This window comes from Schistocerca serialis, chromosome 7, assembly GCF_023864345.2.
Source record: "Schistocerca serialis cubense isolate TAMUIC-IGC-003099 chromosome 7, iqSchSeri2.2, whole genome shotgun sequence".
Lineage (NCBI taxonomy): Eukaryota > Metazoa > Arthropoda > Insecta > Orthoptera > Acrididae > Schistocerca > Schistocerca serialis.
The window spans coordinates 192,726,723-192,746,031 of NC_064644.1; the positions used below are offsets into that span (position 1 = coordinate 192,726,723).

Genomic DNA, 19,309 nt, shown 5'->3' on the forward strand with positions numbered 1-19,309 from the left:
CTTTATCGAAATCCTTTATCTTTTCTACACTTTTCTTCTTGAGATCTCCTCAGGGTGTGGTTTTGTTCCTGTACATGTAAAAGAATTCAGATAGGCATTAATATTTTACAACAATTAGACACATACATAATTACATTCCTTACAATAATAAGTATTATATTAATAAATGTCGAATTTTCTTTGATTGAGCAACACGTTGGGCGCCAATCTCGCGTCCGTCGGCCATCGTAATTTAATATATTATTATTATCATTATTATTATTATTTTTATTGTTGCCGACTTACGTGGTGGGCCTTAATAAAAATGATATTTCATTCAATTTTGATTTACGATTAAATGCTTTCCTGAAGTTCTCCTTTTTAACAATATTAATCTTAAATTATTTGTTACGTTAATGTACGTTAGACTCACTGAATCTTAAAACATGAGCATATAAGTTGAATAATGGAATAAACTTTTCATGTTAATTTTCTCAGCTAGTCAGTTCACTTTAAAGCAAAAAATCTTTAGTTATTAATTACTATTGTGGCCCACACATGTGCGAGAGTATTTTTTCTTACCTCCATTAACCATTGTATTGTAGTCGGAGTCTAGGCTCTGGCTCTCGGCTGGGGTACTAAAAATAAGAATCTTAAAGCTACGTATTTCTGCAACTTCGTGCAGCTGTGGAGAAAAATTAATATTATGTTAATAGCGGGCAAGTTTTTTGCTTCCGCTAAATTTTTATAAGTTAATATCGCCGCGTAATGGCGTCATTGGGTGCATCGACCGCTGTGATTGCTGAACTGTAAATTACCTGAATGCAGGTTAATTCAAGGAAGGCAGACATGAAATCGGGATCACCTCTTACACATTAAAAGCGAACAATGATATTAAATCAATATATTGTCTGCTTAATATATATATATATATATATATATATATATATATATATATATATATATATATATATATATATATAGACACACACATACACAAAAAATTCTAGCTTTCGCAACCAACGGTTGCTTCGTCAGGAAAGAGGGAAAGACGAAAGGATGTGGGTTTTAAGGGAGAGGGTAAGGACTCATTCCAATCCCGGGAGCGGAAAGACTTACCTTAGGGGGAAAAAAGGACAGGTATACACTCGCACACACACCCATATCCAACCACACATACACAGACACAAACTTTTATATATCAATATATACACACACACACACACACACACACACACACACACACACACACACACACACACACAAAGAAGATGTGACTTACCAAACGAAAGCGCTGGCAGGTTGATAGACACACCACACACAAAGAAGATGTGACTTACCAAACGAAAGCGCTGGCAGGTTGATAGACACACAAACATACACACAAAATTCAAACCAACGGTTGCTTTATCAGGAAAGAGGGAAGGAGAGGGAAAGACGAAAGGATGTGGGTTTTAAGGGAGAGGGTAAGGAGTCATTCGAATCCCGGGAGTGGAAAGACTTACCTTAGGGGGAAAAAAGGACAGGTATACACTCGCATACACACACATATTCATCCGCACATACATACACAAGCAGACATTTGACAGCCTTTACAAATGTCTGCTTGTGTCTGTGTATGTGCAGATGAATATGTGTGTGTATGCGAGTGTATACCTGTCCTTTTTTCCCCCTAAGGTAAGTCTTTCCGCTTCTGGGATTGGAATGAGTCCTTACCCTCTCCCTTAAAACCCACATCCTTTCGTCTTTCCCACTCCTTCCCTCTTTCCTAATGAAGCAACCATTGGTTGCGAAAGCTTGAATTTTGTGTGTGTGTTTGTGTTTGTTTGTGTGTCTATCAACCTGCCAGTGCTTTCGTTTGGTAAGTCACATCTTCTTTGTTTTTAGATATATTTTTCCCACGTGGAATGTTTCCAATTTTTTAGTGTCTCTTCTTTATAAATACTGTTTTTAAGTGTTTTCTTATTACCTCACTGGGGACGCTATACACTCTCTGCTGTCTTTGTGTCGGCCATACCAGGTTGATACACGGTTTTTTACTCAGTAATGAGCTGCCCCACATTGTAGTTGGGGAGCCTGCTGTCATGGTAATACACATTTTGTTGGAGTGCCGTCATCTTTTGGCCCTTCGCTTTAAACGTGCCCTCTTGGGTGTTAGCGGACAACCCTTGCGTGGTTACATCTGTACTCAGTTTGTTCCTCCTTAGCATACCTTCTGACTATTTGTTTGACTGTTTGCCTTTCCCATTGATGGACTGTGCTCTAGGTGTTGTTCCTCCCTTAGTTTCTGCTGCCTCAGACCGTGGGACCGATATCCTTGCCGTTTGGTTCCCCCATCAAATTAACTAACCAACCAACTCAGCAGATACTAATTAGTAAAGTCGTTGATCGTAATGGATATACCCTTTGATGGCTGCATGTTTGATTTATAGTACAACCTCCTGAAGACAACACTGTCGAGGTTGAGGTGAACGACCTCTGTTGGTTGGTGTAGCTGGGCTGCTAGGGGCTAGGAAGACCTGCAGTTCACCACCCTAGTTGTGGTTGTAGAGGTGTGGTGGGTGGGTACCAGGTGACGTCCTCGTTGGCTCATAGAGACAGGCTGGTCTTGACTGGGTATGTGTGTTTAGCTCGGCAGTAGTCTGTTGTCTCTGCCAGTGCGTGGCATTCCCCTGGGCAACAGGAGGTGTTCAAGTGAGGCAGTCTGGTCAGCACTGCAGTGGTAGTACTGATTTGAGCCCTGTAACCAGAGTGGCAAGTGGCGACCAGTGTAGACAGCTGTGCAGACTGGCACAAATACACAGCTCAGTGTGGGAAGCACTATAGCATGCAGAACCAAACTGTGAACCCCACCATGGGCAGCAGCGGCTTGCAGTGGTGATGAGTGCTCACACAACTGGTGATGAAGAGCAACGGGTGTTTGCTGGCACAGGCAATGGCGGCTAGGTGTCCAGATGGCCCAGGCTCAAACTGTGGATCCCAAAGTAGACAGCCAGCACTGGTCTGGATCTAGCCAGCAGTAAGCTCACCAGTTAGTAGGCAGAAAGTCAGCAGTGCTCAAGACGTAGTTGCGGACAGCAGACCCACAGTTACTGAAGTAGGAGTAGAGCGACAGCAGCTTATAGACCCATTTCAACTTGTAGACTGGGGTAAATTTCCTCTCGTAATTGGCTGCTGGTAGTGAATGCATAATGCCCGTTTAAAATTGGCAGCATATAAGCAGGCCTGTCCTGCTATTGTTTGTGAAACTGTAGTGCTTTTGCCCTCAAGTTATAACAGGATGAAGGTGCAAGACATGACTGTTGAAGATTACACCGTTGCCCCAGCTTTCCTGTTGTGTTGGCAGCTTCACAGGCCTAGGTGTGTAGTAATTCAAGTTCCCAGTAATAGTTTCTATTGCATCACCATAATCCGCTTACAATGTTTTACATGAAAAACCTGACCAACCCAGTACTGTGGCTTGTCATGTCACCTTGGTGTGATGTCTGCGTCTAAATAAGTCATAGAATTATTCTGCTGGGAGAGGCGAAGCTGTGCACAACAGTGCGAACTGTGTCAACCACATTGCGAAATGCAGTCTTACATTTGAACTGTACTCCGTTTAGAAAAAGATTTTGCTATGTTGTATTTAAAAGTTGATTGTGGAGTGGTGTTACATGCCAACATCCAGTTTCCACTGAGCTGCTGGAGAATCCAGTAGGCAAATTATTTTTTATCCAGTGTTGTGCGGTGTTCTCGGAAACCCTCCATGGCTTTAATGTGCCCCTGCCTCCGATGCTGTCACATTCACTTTGCCCACCAGAGTAGTTAGTAGCTTTGTTACCAGTGACTATAATAATAATATAGAGGGGAATCTTATATATATTACAAATGCAAAAGTTTGTGTGTGTGTGTGTGTGTGTGTGTGTGTGTGTGTGTGTGTGTGTGTGTGGTGATTATAATAATAATATAGATGGGAATCTTATATATATTACAAATGCAAAAGTTTGTGTGTGTGTGTGTGTGCGTGCGTGCGTGGGTGTGCGCGCATGAGTGAGAGAGAGAGAGAGAGAGAGAATCAGTATGTGTTTTAATGGACTGATTTGGATGAAATTTGGAATGGAGACCACTTATACCTTGTGTTAACACATAGATTACTTTTTATGCCAAAGATACTTAATGTTCTCCTGGGATGTTCAATATGACTACTGTTCCCGTAGGACGGTCAGTATGACTGCTGCTCCCGTGGGATGGTCGACATGACTAAAAAGTCATCCATGAACATTAACTATCAAATAAATATGTTAAGTTCAGCATAGAAATTAGTTTTTAACTGTTTTCACAGATGAAATATGTGCATACGTAAGTGCAAGACAACAGAAATATTCCTGTAAGGTAACTTCACTAGCTCTGTACAGTTGTAATGTCATCACATGAAAATATTTTGCACCATGTAGAAAGTTTTGAAAGTCTGTTTGATTGAGATTATTTCGGGATACTTGAATTGACATGGCTTTTCTGTTTGGATCTGAATATTCATAGGGTCTTTGATGATTTTGTTTGTCTCTAGGATCTTGATAGTTTGCTTTCCAGATAGGTTTGTTGTTTCTTTCATGCATTGAAACAGCATCTGTAATGAATTACTGATTGTGTTTTCGATTTGGCTGCTGATTGCAGCCACCTTTATATATCATCATTGACTTGGCTTATTTCTGGGATTTTGGTATTTGCATTTTGAATAGGTTTTTGGTTTTATATTTCTAGGTACTTCTTGAAGTAGTTATATTATTTTAGGGTTAGGTTGGTTAGTTGTTGGGTTAGGTTTTTCAGGTACGGTATATTTCAACATCAGTTCTTTAGTGTAGGTATAACTTTTTAAATTTATAACGTCTCACAAATGCAAGTCACATCTTTTGCAGAGTTTACAAAGAGCTTTTACTATGGAGATAGACAGCAAGAATCATCACTTCATACTGAACGGCACAGATTAGAGCAGGTGGGGTGTTAGGCAAATGCTTGAGTAGCTAAATTATCAATGCAGGCTGATACCCGAACATCAGCAGAATGCTACCAGCATTGCATCTCATTGTGCTGCTGAGACACCAGAGCAGTTGAATGCTCCATGACAGGATGTTGCAGAACCCATGGCCTCTTAGCATGATTCTGACACGCCTGAGAAGGCAATTTCTTGAGCTCAACAGCACTCATCACCTCGCAGTGTGTCTCCTGAGACAGAAGCATTGGTATCTCGACATCAAGCTAACACAGAACTCTTGGGCTCTCTATGTGCTACCGAGATAGCTCAGGAGGCGGTTTCTCAGTGTCAAGAAAATGCAGTATGTGTGACCACATTGTGTGCTCCAGAGACAGCGAGAGTTGTGGTTTAGATGTCATGAGAACTCAGCATGTGTGGCTTCTCAGTGTGCCTTTCTCAGCATGCCTCTGAGACTGCAGTGGAGACGGTGTCTTGACACCAGCAGCACGCAGAACTTACGGCTTCTCAGCATAACTCTGAAACAATCGAATAGGCGGATATGCACCGACTCTCTGTTTTTAAAAATTTCAACTATGATCCAACTTTAGTTACCACAGGCTTGTCAGTATTGACTGTAAAAACAGGCATGCAGATTTTGTTGGGCACTGAAATGGAAGGAGGAAACAGAATGTGTCACTGTGGGGGCAAGGTAATCATTCTCACATTAGAGGAGCCGGTCAATCTTTTAAAAGAATTATTTTGTGTTGAGACTGATCACAGCGCTCCATAAACCATATCAAAAAATATATATTTCAGTTTTTACGTGACCCCCTTTGGGGCAGATAAAATTCTCGCCATGCATAGGGTTTCACTGATTTTTATTGTGCAGGGGTAAGTGCACCATAAAATAGGGTCACTTTTACCTCTATGCAACAGTCAAGCACAATTATTCAAGTTTACTTTTATGGGAGATGATGAGGTGGAGACAGATACTTCATGTCAAATTATTCAGGGAGTTAAACAGGCAACTGTGCTCTAATAAAAAAATGTTGCATGAGCCCACTGTGTTGGTGCAAAAGTTTAAAACAGCTCGCAGAAACTTGCCTGATGAGCTGTGAGGTGGTGATCCACGCAGATGGCGTGCCGAGCGGACAGCATGCAACCAATGCCTCTACAAAGCATTGGTCATGCCGAGGTTGTGGTTGCAGGCACTGATCCCACAGTCCTGAGGGACATTGTCATGCGTGCACAGCATGATTCCCTCACCCAGTTCGCTGACACACGCCGCTTCTAAGCTGCTCTACAGTATCCTCTTATGTTCTGGAAAGGGCAGAAGTTATATCAGTTCAGTATCCCTAAAATGAATCCGGCCACTGGATGACTGAACCTGAACAAAAACATGTTTTGTATTGTGCATGGATTTCTATGCATTTTGCCTGATATTACATGAACATGACTTCAACTTGTCGGTGCAGTGTAGTGTACTTCTGTCCCAGTTTGTGGTAGACGTGTACATGAAGATCGAGAATGAGCCTCAAGACGCCATCGCGAATGACGGCAATGTGAATCCTAATGACTTACGACAAGTGGTGATCCTCTTGTTATTGAGTGACAACACTTGAGTGATCCTGTGCTCACCGCTTCTTTCCAAAACTTTTAATACTCACATTAACGTGAAGTTTTGTAACCCGGTCCAGGAAATTAAATACATTTGTAAGTACATAGACAAAGGCAGTGACAGCAGCAGTAGGGCTGTGCTAAAATTAACCCAAGAGACGAATTGCAGATGTTTAGAGTGGCTTGATATGTGAGCAGCAATGAAGCAGTACGGCGGATATTGGGCTTGCTGCGAGAGCCACCTGACAGTGGCATATCTTGCAGTGAACCTTCCCAACAGTGAGCATGTTTACTGCGCAGAGGCCATCTGGCACAGTAGAGTAGCGACACTGCCCATGACTACCCTGACCACATTTTTCCATCTGTGCCAGACAGACGACATGTGGAAATGGCAAAATATTACACATGATATGCATTATGGAAAGAATGGAATTGCTGTGTACAGGGTGCCCCCATTGAAGGCTGCTGTGGTGTGAAGGTGTCAGATGCCTGGATAGAATTTAAACTGTGCAGGTGACATATTTTGAGTGTTACTGTGTATGATTACTGCTGACCTGTGTCTAAGGACCCATCAGCTTTCAGGCCCTCAAAACAGTCAATGGACAGAAAAAATCCATGTTCTGGGAAGTGCATGAGACAATGACATATTGTGCTGGTCAGTAGCCAAGTTGAGGGAGCTCTTCACTATCACATTTAGCACCTGCAAGTGCTTGAATCCATGCAGCTTTGGAACAAATATAAAACTACATTATTGGAGGAGATCGCACACAGGAGCTAAGAGAGAGCAAAGGCTGCCACAAGAAAAAAATATTTTAATGAAGCACTGAAACTTACTGAGGACAAAGTTTTCTCAATTGTGGGAAAATGGCTGATTTTGGCATGCCCATTTCTCAGCAGATGGGATGGTTGTCCACTGATTTGCCCAGGGAGCTCAGTTACGACACTGCAGACTTGGAGGCTCAAGTCACCCAAACTGAGCCCCAGTTATTACCAGAACAAAGGCAAATTTTAATAAAATTGTGAGTCATTGGAGAGTGGAGAAAGGGGTCTGTATTTTTTGGACACACCAGGGGTTACTGGAAAGGCATTCATATTGAATTTGTTGCTGACTTAATTGTGCAAGGACAGGAATGTTGTGGTAGCTGTTGTGTCCTCTGTGGTAGCTGCAACCTTGCTCAGTGGAGGAAGAACTGCCCACTCGGTGTTCAAATTCTCACTGAACCTTGCAAGTGAGGAAACCCCCACTTGCAGTATAAGCAAGAGCAACTGTCGTGGCACTCAGTTGCAGCATTGCAAATTGATCATGTGGGGCAAATGCTCTGTCACATAAGCATGTGATGGAGGTGCTCAATCGTAGCATGCAAGACACTCATGGTAACTGAATGTTGGTGGGCGGTGTGATCATCTTGCATGCAACCGACTTCCAACAGATGCTGTTGGTCATTGAGTGAGGCACTGTTGCAGGTGATATCAATGTGTGCCACAAGGTTATCAGTGCATGTCTCAAGGCTTCGCCAGTGCGGCCAAATGTAGACAGATCACACCTCTCAACTAATGTGAGAGTCCAGCTCTACAATTCAAAACCATCTCGAGATCAGTGATGGTCACATGGCAATGGCTGTGGAAAACCTAACAAAATTTGAAAGTCACTTTTTAATATTGTAAGCTTGGAAGATGACCAAGTTAATGATGTTTTTCAAAGCTTACAACAAAATTTGAGCAACAAGGAGTAGTTATGTGAGAGCAGTCATGGCGTCTATGAACGAATCAGTGGGAAACATCAATAAAAAAATTATTCATCCAGTACATTCTGAGATGACCATCTATGTGTCAATCAATACAGCGATGACAAGTTATGACAGAACTACATATCTTGTAGAGTTTCTAAACTCAGTAGAGCTTTTGGTGTACCGTCCCGCAGGTTAGAGCTGAAGATGGATGTGCCAGCTGTTGGTGTACCGTCCCGGAGGTTAGAGCTGAAGATGGATGTGCCTGCCATACAGTTATGTAACCTGGACGCACCAAGATTGTGTTGTGGCGTCAGGTTATTCATCAAGGAGCTGAAAAGGCACATTGTGCAGGCCACCATCATCACTGAGAGGGCCAAAGGAGAGACGGCATTGGTTCTATTAATTCCTACGATCCCAACAAACTTGCCTTTCCAGTTGAAACGCTTGTAGTTCCATTTGAAATTTGCCTTCTCGATCACTATAAATAAGAGTCAAGGATAAACATTAAAAGTAGCAGGTATTTATCTGTGCATTGTATATTTCTCACATGGGCAGCTCTATGTTAGATTAGATTAGACTAATTATTCATTTCGTAGACCCATAAAAGAGGGAATCCTCCTGGGTGTAGAACATGTCAGATAAACACATTACAAAAATGTAAGTAGAAAAACTTGAGTTTAATTAATTTTAATGATCCTCAGTCAGTAAACAGTAAAATTATGCACATGAATTAAATTTAAACTTCTAATATTTACAGGTTTAATACTTACATCTGCTTTCATTAAATCCATCATTCAGACATTTGCTAGTTTCTTGGCTATTACAACCAAGTATTGTCAAAAATTAAAGTTAATTATTCATTTCGGTGATCCCCAGTTAAGAACAGTCAGATTATGTACAAGATTTAAAATTAAACTTCCACTATTTACAGACTTAAGACTTACATCTGCTTTCCATACATCAATCATTCACACAGTAGGTAGTTACTTGGCTGTTACAACCAAGTATTGTCAGAAATTAAAGTATAATAAATTTTCATTAAAATGGTCTACTGCACTTGTTGAGAAACTCATGGATGGGATAGGAGGAGTTGGCCACCAAAAATTCTTTTAAATTATGTTTAAATTGTGCCTTATCTGAAACTAAACTCTTAATGGTTGCTGGTAACTTATTGAAAATATGCGTGACTGAATACTGGACTCCTTTCTGGGCAAGAGTAAGTGATTTTAAATCTTTATGTATATTGTTCTTATTTGTACTGAGCAGTTAGTTGGAAAAAGAGATGTATTATTTACAGCAAACTTCATTAAGGAATAAATAAACTGAGAAGCTGTGGTTAATATGCCCAATTCTTTGAATAGGTTTCGACATAATGTTCTAGGATTTACACTACTCTTTACTCTTACTATACGCTTCTGTACTCTAAAAATGTTTTCTCTGTTTGTGGAGTTACCCCAAAATATGATACCATATGACATAATGGAGTGAAAATAAGCAAAATATGCCAGTTTTTTAATATTTATATCTCCTATGTCTGACATCATTCACATTGAAAACACAGACTTGTTTAGGCGCTTAAGCAGTTCGTTAGTATGTTGCTCCCAACTGAATTTATTATCAAGTTGTAATCCCAAGAATTTTACACTCTCAACTTCTACACTACTGGCCATTAAAATTGCTACACCAAGAAGAAATGCAGATGATAAACAGGTATTCATTGGACAAATATATTATACTAGAACTGATATGTGATTACATTTTCACGCAATTTGGGTGCATAGATTCTGAGAAATCAGTACCCAGAACAACCAACTCTGGCCGTAATAACGGCTTGATACGCCTGGGCGTTGAGTCAAACAGAGCTTGGATGGCGTGTTCAGGTACAGCTGCCCATGCAGCTTCAACACGATACCACAGTTTATCAAGAGTAGTGACTGGCGTATTGTGACGAGCCAGTTGCTCGGCTACCATTGACCAGACATTTTCAAATGGTGAGAGATCTGGAGAATGTGCTGGCCAGGGCAGCAGTCGAACACTTTCTGTATCCAGAAAGGCTCGTACAGGACCTGCAACATGTGGTCGTGCATTATCCTGCTGAAATGTAGGGTTTTGCAGGGATCGAATGAAGGGTAGAGCCATGGGTCGTAACACGTGTGAAATGTAACGTCCACTGTTCAAAGTGCCGTCAATACGAACAAGAGGTGACCGAGACGTGTAACCAATGGCACCCCATACCATCACGCTGAGTGATACACCAGTATGGCGACGATGAATACATGCTTCCAATGAGCGTTCACCGCGATGTTGCCAAACACGGATGCGACCATCATGATGCTGTAAACAGAACCTGGATTCATCCGAAAAAATGACGTTTTGCCATTTGTGGACCCAGGTTCGTCGTTGAGTACACCATCACAGGCGCTCCTGTCTGTGATGCAGCGTCAAGGGTAACCACAGCCATGGTCTCCGAGCTGATAGTCCATGCTGCTGCAGACGTCATCGAACTGTTCGTGCACATGGTTGTTGACTTGCAAACGTCGCCATCTGTTGACTCGGGGATCGAGACGTGGCTGCACGATCCATTACATTCATGCAGATAAGATGCCTGTCATCTCAACTGCTAGTGATAAGTGGCTGTTGGGATCCAGCATGGCGTTCCGTATTACCCTCCTGAACCCACCGATTCCATATTCTGCTAACAGTCATTGGATCTCGACCAACACGAGCAGCAATGTCGCGATACGATAAACCGCAATCGCGATAGGCTACAATCCGACCTTTATCAAAGTCGGAAACGTGATGGTACACATTTCTTCTCCTTACACGAGACATCACAACAAAGTTTCACCAGGCAACGCCAGTCAACTGCTGTTTTTGTATGAGAAATCGGTTGGAAACTTTCCTCATGTCAGCACGTTGTAGGTGTCGCCACTGGTGCGAACCTTGTGTGAATGCTCTGAAAAGCTAATCATTTGCATATCATAGCATCTTCTTCCTGTTGGTTAAATTTCGCGTCTGTAGTACGTCATCTTTGTGGTGTAGCAATTTTAATGGCCAGTAGTGTATTTCCATGTCATCATATTTTTTACACACACCAGAAGGAAATCTCTTGGAAGTTCTGAACTGCATATAGTGGGTCTTTTCAAAGTTTAATGACAGTGAATTGGCTATGAACCACTTATTAATGTCAGTAAAAATTTGATTAGCTGCCATTTGATTTACTATTTGTTGCAATGTTTGTATTATCTGCAAATAAGACAAACTTGGCATCTGGTAATGTAACAGATGACAAGTCATTAATATACACAAGAAACAGTGGTGGGCGTAATATGGAACCTTGGGGAACACCACATGTAATTTCTTCCCAGTCAGATGATGTCTTGATTGACTACTGCTGAAGTTGACTGCTCAAATGCATCAAGAGCCAGAAACCTGTATACATACGCAGGGAACAAGAAGTCTGGGGAATGTTGTTTACAGATGTATTGCTGTACATTTCTGGCCGTCCATACACACAGAGGCAATAATGATCTTTCCTGCACTAAGAATGTCACGCCCTTTTTTGGCACATTTTGTTAATTTGATACTCCATCGTATAAAAATGTTTTCCACGAACTAAATGAGTGAGGTATGAGTGACTTGAGTTCTGTCATTTTTTCCCGTTGTCTCAACATTTGGTGCTTTTTTTTTTTTTTTTTTTTAAATCATGCCATGTTGTTTGCTGGGCTGCAAGTGGCTCACACTTCAAGGCTTCCAAGAAAGAACTTTAGCGATGGCTCATTGTGTGGGTAGTGAATTTTGGCATTAGCATTTTTTATAAAAGCTGTATAACCATGGGTAACACCAATGGGCACAGCTAGTAATACAATATGTGGTTGTAGATAATCATGTGTGTGGTGTCATACTATCATTCATGCAGTCACTCACCTTTTAACTAACTACGCACAGACACATTTTCGTGAATATAATTCAAGTCTATTTTCCAGTGACTATTAGGCAAGGGGAATATAAAACTTCCTGGCAGATTAAAACTGTGTGCCGGACCGAGACTCGAACTCGGGACCTTTGCCTTTCGCGGGCAAGTGGTCCCGAGTTCGAGTCTCGGTCCGGCACACAGTTTTAATCTGCCAGGAAGTTTCATATCAACGCACACTCCGCTGCAGAGTGATAATCTCATTCTGGAAACATCCCCCAGGCTGTGGCTAAGCCATGTCTCTGCAATATCTTTTCTTTCAGGAGTGCTATTTCTGCAAGTTTCGCAGAAGAGCTTCTGTAAAGTTTGGAAGGTAGAGACGAGGTACTGGCAGAAGTAAAGCTGTGAGGATGGGGCGTGAGTCGTGCTTGGGTAGCTCAGTTGGTAGAGCACTTGCCCGCGAAAGGCAAAGGTCCCGAGTTCGAGTCTCGGTCCGGCACACAGTTTTAATCTGCCAGGAAGTTTCATATCAGCGCACAAGGGGAGTATATGTTGTGGGTTCAAGTCCCTGCACTATTGTTTTTGTTGTTTTCTCGAGGTAAGAATAATACAATATGTGGTTGTAGGTAACCATATTATTATTATAACTTTTGTAGAATTCGTAGCCAACCTATGTTGGTGGGCTAGCCATAAATACTGTTGCCAGTTTTATCATATTTTCCATTACAAGTGAACCTCGCCGATTTGCAGCCTTAAAAAATTGTCAGATGTACTACGAAAAATTAACTGCACATCATCGGAATAGAAGGAAATTTTTCCGTAATAATAATAATAATAATAATAATAATAATAATAATAAGCTGTTAGAACTTAACATGTAATCCAACCTCAGCCGCCTTACATTCAAAGCCTACAGTTGGACCATTTAGTTATAGTGATGACCCGCTTAAGGGTCTATGCTGTGTTTCTATAGCTTATAACAGTGTATTTTATTTGCTAGAAAACCTTTTGTTTTCTTCGAATAGGTTTAGAATACAGACCGAACCATTTCTGTGTTGCATTTGAAGTAATAATTCCTCTTCTGCATGTTCTCAGCATAATCCGGAAAAATGGCGCGTATCATTTCTTTTGCATCAGTGCTATACCCTACAATGACTCTGGCTGTGATTTTCATCCACTACTTCTTGTTGCGTCAAGTTCACAATGGAAATATACACCAATCCCAGATCGGTGGGCATTGGAATCAAAAGGGGTGGCTGAAGAAAGTGCTAACCCATGAGAGAGTGATTTTGAGTTATTATCTGTTCGTTAAATTAAAGACAAGAACATAGTTACAATAAGATGTACACTGCGATTTCAGAAAGTAAGATACACATTATTATGGCAAGCCAAGTAACTTTTATTGAATGTTTGCACTACACTTCAAAGTGTCACAGATACATAAACTACTTTTCAACTTAGTCACAAAGTCCTGTAAACAGGGTTCGGAATGTTCTCTCAGTTGTTCAGTTCCTCGATGATAGAAATCTGCTCCTTGGCCACAGTGCTCCAAAAATTGCTGTGTGAACAAATGTCCTCATTGTTGAAAAATATCTGTCCCCTTAGATGTTCTTTCAGCTTGCCAAAAAAGATGGCAATTGCACTGTGCAAGATATGGATCACTCATGTCTTTGCGGCGTAGGTCAAATTATTGGTACCATTTCACTATGGTTGAGACACGACATTGCATTTGGCCCATGTACCACCTGGATTTCATTAGACATTTTGTGCACAAGAATCACACTATTCCACATAATTCCCCGATTTAACTTTGGAATGTGTTCCCAGTTGCTGCACCATTTCAGTTGGGCACAGTTATGCACCTATTATCCGTACCACAGCAGAACTGTCTTTGTAGAAAACCCGTAACATGTACTTTCTTCTGACAATGTGACATACTGTTCTGCAATGGTCTTAGTCGGATGTAATGTGTAACTTAGTTTTTGAAGTTGCTGCCTATCTATGGTTGTAGTTTAGAGTGTATGATGCATTTGAAAATGCAATAGATGATGTGATGTACTAACCCTTATTAAACCATGGGTTAAGTTTTTGAAGTTGCTGCCTATCTATGGTTGTAGTTTAGAGTGTATGATGCATTTGAAAATGCAATAGATGATGTGATGTACTAACCCTTACTAAACCATGGGTTAACATTTCCTTCTCCCGATCTTTTCACTAGTTCCACAAATTTTGGGAGAATTACTAATATCTTTCTTGAATGATTCAGAAGTTACAATATACTTGCATATCTTTAAGACCATTATTACTTCTGAATCATTTCCTGTGACTTCTCTGCCCAGCAGCAACATTTGGAGTAACTTTCCCCTTCTTATGCCATATTGCCTCCCTGCTTTTTGTCTTCTCTTGGCTAAAGATTATTTTAAATACTAAGCTATAGATTTTAAAGTTTTGTCTTTCAATCCAACTCCAGTTATTACTATTATTCATTTCAGTTTTGTTGTTTGCATTCTTTCCTTTGAGTTCCTAGTGTATCCATCACTTTTTGGGTCTTATTTTTATTCATCTGCTCACTGTCATTCTTGAAAGAATCGGGGCTTTTTCCACTGCATTTGGAGACTTTTAATGTGTCCTGGAGACTTTTAATGTGTCCCAATGCCAATCTTAATCACTGTAGCATTTAGTTTTTTTTAAAGATATAGATCAGACCATCTCGCCAAGATATTACTTACATTTCATTTTTATTCTCATTTCTTCTTCTTTGTATCCTTTACCCCCCCGCCCACCTTCCCGTACTCCCACAGGCAGGAGCTCAGTGTACTGTATTTAGAAATAAGATAACTAGATGATATCTGAGCAGCGGTAGCCTCACTGAGTATTTCAGCTGTGCTGCGCACTTGCTGTTTATGATAAGCTTGTATTTTATCTGTTTTCATTTGTTTTCCTAATTTGAAACATAGGAGTAAAAAATATATTGTCATTATTAGCAATTTATATGCTTTGAGACAAAAAAGAGTCCACTGTCCAACTGATCAGTAGGCACAACTGATGCAATAAAATTATGTCTTGTGTGTGATGTACAAGCGTGGGATGTAGAGTAATTATTTTTTAAGGTGAGAAAGCCAACGAGAAAAGGAAAGTTTTATGTGTGGTTAATGTTTTTATCTGCATAGTTCTATCCATTTCTTTGTGTTAAACTCTTTATATTCTGGTGGAAACATCTTAGTTGAATTATCTTTATTTTCTTGTTGTAGGCCTTCGGGAATGCCAAAACAGCACATAACAACAACTCTAGCAGATTTGGAAAATTTATTCAAGTTAACTACAAGGAGAATGGAATGGTTCATGGGTATGTTCTGCAGCTGTTATTTGATAAAGATTATATTTTTATTTTGAATACATTCATGACTTCTTGCCTGATTTATCAGCTGGTTATCCAACTAATACAGATGATAAGTTATTCCGATGTTTATTTTATAGTGCTGTTGTCCAGAAGTACCTCCTTGAGAAATCCAGAATATGTTCCCAAGGTCGCAATGAACGCAATTACCATGTGTTTTATTACTTGTTGGCTGGAGCATCTGAAACAGAGAAGAAAGCTCTTCATCTAAAAGATATGGAGGAGTACCACTATCTCAGCAAGGTACTTTTAGTTGAATTCCTTTAAATAAGATATGATACTAATTGTAAAAATTATGAGTAATACAAATATTTCATTCAGAACTCAATTGGATTAAGAAATAAGGAAGCTGTAGCAGAAATTTTGTTGGTATGTGAAAAATCAATTCTTCATTATGTGATAAACAATGGAGAATACAGGATGGAATGTAACAATATTATGAAAGGACGGTTGCTGCTCACTAAAAAGCAGAGATGCTGAGTCGTATGAGGGGCTATCCAAAATTTTCGGTACTGGTGCTGCCATCTGTTTAAAACCTTACCTTTGGACTAATGGTCACCATCACCCTCAAACTAGTTCCCATTCACATGTACACACCGGTCCCAGCGCTTCTGCCATTGGTGAAACGTTTTCTGGAAGTCCTGTTCTTTGAGGGTGTTTATCACCGCCAGCGATGCTTCTTGAATCCTCTCCAGTGTTGAACTGGTGGCCTTTCAACTTGAGTTTCAGTTTTGGGAATAGTGCAAAGTCACAAGGTGCTAAATCTGGTGAGTACGGTGGGTGGGGTACAACTGCCATGTTTCTTTTATTGCCAAAAAGGTCCTGCTCAGCAAGGACATGTGACAATGCGCGTTGTCGTGATGCAGCAGCCAGTACCCTCGATGCCAAAGTTTGGGTTGTCGTCGCCGCAGGTTTTCATGGAACTGTTGCAAAACGTCACATTAGTACACCGAATTCACTGTTTGGTTGGGTGGGATGAGTTCTGTGTGCACAGTTCCCTTGGTATCAAAGAAACGATGATCATGCTCTTCACGTTGCTCTTCACCTGTCTCGCTTTTTGGGGTCTTGGAGAGCCCGGGCTCTTCCACCGGGATGATTGTTGCTTTGTCTCTGGGTCATAACCGTAAATCCAGCTCTCGTCGCTGGTGAAAACCAGTTGAAAGTAGGCTGGTTCATTAAATGCGGTCTCATGAAGGTCCATGTACCCTTCAGATCACTGTGCCTTCTGATCAGCAGTCAAGATCCTTGGCACAAACTTTGCGGCGACACAATGCATGCCCAATTCATCAGTCAACATTCGTTGACATGTCCCATAACCAATACCCACTTCTTCCACAAGATCTTGAATGGTTCAGTGTCGATCCACACGAACCAGTTGTTGAATTTTGGCAACAATGTCTGGCATTGTGTGGCTAACGGGCCTTCCAGTGTGAGCATAATCTTTGACGTCTGTACAGCCAGCCCTGAACCGAGCATGCCAGTCAAACACACGCTTACGGCTCTTGCTCTGTCCCCAAAACACTTCTTGAATCATTGGAAGGGTCTCCTTTGCACTTTACCGAGATTCACACAGAATTTGATACACACACGCTGTTCTGTTGGTGGATCCATCGTAAAATTGCCACAAACCAAACGCAGAGTATTACAGGAATCACTGTGGACACGCAACATGTCCTCTCAGCTGAATGCCACTCTGCACACTGACTCATCAGATACGCAGCTCTCGCCATTTAGTGGTGCAAAGATCTACTACTCCTACTTTCCAGATGGCAGCACCAGTCCCAAAAATTTTGGATTCCACCTCGTAGATAGGTACAGCCAAAAGACTGTCACAAAATAAGCTTTTGCCCAACGAGGCCTATGTCAAAAATAGACAAAACACACACACACACACACACACACACACACACACACACACACACACACACACACACACACACACACACGACCACAGTCACTATCAGCTGAAGCCATACTACAAAGAGCAGTGCAAGATGGGAGAGGCAACTGAGTGGGAGTGAGGAGGGGAAGGGATAGTATGGTATGAGTGGGGGATGGTAAAGTGCTGCTAGGGGAGCGTTCAGGGATGAGGCAGTGTGGTGTGCGTACTGTAAGACCTTCGGTACGCCCACCATCAGATTATTTGACTTGTCGCTCTAACGAAGTAGGCGAGTGTCAGCAATATGTCTCATGGTCTTATCGTGGCGTGTTTATCTTCTGCCGTTAGGTCAGACGATAGAAATGCCATTTGCACGCTTAGAGTAGCAGATTGACGGTGACCAACTTTAAACAGAAACTGATTAATTTTCACACACATTTATTAAAATAATAGAAAGCATAAAAATAACTTAACTTGGTTCTGGATGCTATTTACAATTGACATTCTGAAGTTCCTTTGGTCTTGGTACGTTAATCTTATTCTCACATATCTCTGATACTTGACAAAGTGTCTATACATTTCTCTTCATGGCTATGTACAGGAATAGATTATCTTATTAGGCACAGACTGAAACTTGCCTATAGACTGGTACAGACTAATGCAGACTGACTTATCGGAGACTGTACACTCTTTATAATACCTCGCGCGTTCAGGTATCACTGCGCGAGTGTGATCCGCGAGGAGAAAAGGTTCTACGTTAGCAGCAATCTCATTGGTTGCATTACATATTAATACACGGATTGGCGGAAGCAGAATTTGGTCCGTCTCTATGACAGCGCCATCTCGTAGTGCGGAGACGGACGAGCGCTGCGCCTCCGCTGTTGTGCTTAGCGGGGCGCGCTCTAGTGGGAAAGTTGTATATGCGCTGACTACGCAGAACAATGTACACAACAGGTGGAGAGTGAGTAGAACAGCTAGGTGCAGCCTGGAGGTTAGACGGAGGGAGGGGGAGAGGGGGGGGGGGGGGGGGTAGAGGAAAAGGAGAGAAGTAAAAAGATTGGGTGCGATGGTGGAATAGAGGGCTGTGTAATGCTGGAATGGGAACAAGGAAGGGGCTAGATGGGTAAGGACAATGAAATATTCAAGTTCCTTTGTTCCATGTGGTCACACCACTAATGTGTAGTCCAGGTATTGATAGAAACATGTTGGCTTGAACTTGTTGGACTCTAGTGTGTTTGCTTCAAAGTGTTTCATATATAGGTTTCCCAGACTACCTAAAGCCACATCATCAGTTTGTTCATAATATTTTCTGAGAGACAGGAAATAAGTTGATACGAGAATGTGCTTCAAGAATTTAGTGTAACTATTGTCGACCTTCTCCACAATTAGTTCCAAGGATTCAGATTTGATACTCTCATGTTGAAACAGACCGTAATATCAATATCATGGAACTGCAGTTGGCTGAGGCTATGTATAAAATGAGCAGAGATATGAATGTGGTGTTTACACTTCCCCACATTTTCTCTGACAATGTATTTCAGGCATTTTACCATTTAGTACATAGTTGTATCAGTATTACTTTGCATTTTGCAAAGGGACCACTTGGCAATCAGGTTTTTTTAATCTTCATTGATTTGAAATTCAGAACTTTGAAATCAGTTGCCAAGTGCAGTTACATGTGACTCTCAAAAATTCTCAAGGAAATCCACTTTGAAGTTCTCCAAGCAATTTTAATTCACTAAAAGTAGAACAGTTTTTGAAGGCCTTCATGACTCTGTTGATAACACAAGACTAGTAATTGCTGGCTCGAGCCTTTCTTCAGTCCCCCTCTCTTTTTTTT

The 19,309-nt window shown here is 41.3% G+C and overlaps 1 protein-coding gene across 1 annotated transcript in view; it reads left to right on the top strand.

Moving 5' to 3' along the window:
* LOC126413328 (unconventional myosin-IXa-like) overlaps nucleotides 1-19,309 on the top strand; it is a 347,425-nt gene that overhangs the window by 57,713 nt on the left and 270,403 nt on the right. The window contains exons 4-5 of the mRNA XM_050083235.1: nucleotides 15,445-15,539; nucleotides 15,671-15,833. Coding sequence (XP_049939192.1) covers nucleotides 15,445-15,539; nucleotides 15,671-15,833 — 258 coding nt within the window. The remainder of the gene's footprint in view (nucleotides 1-15,444; nucleotides 15,540-15,670; nucleotides 15,834-19,309) is intronic.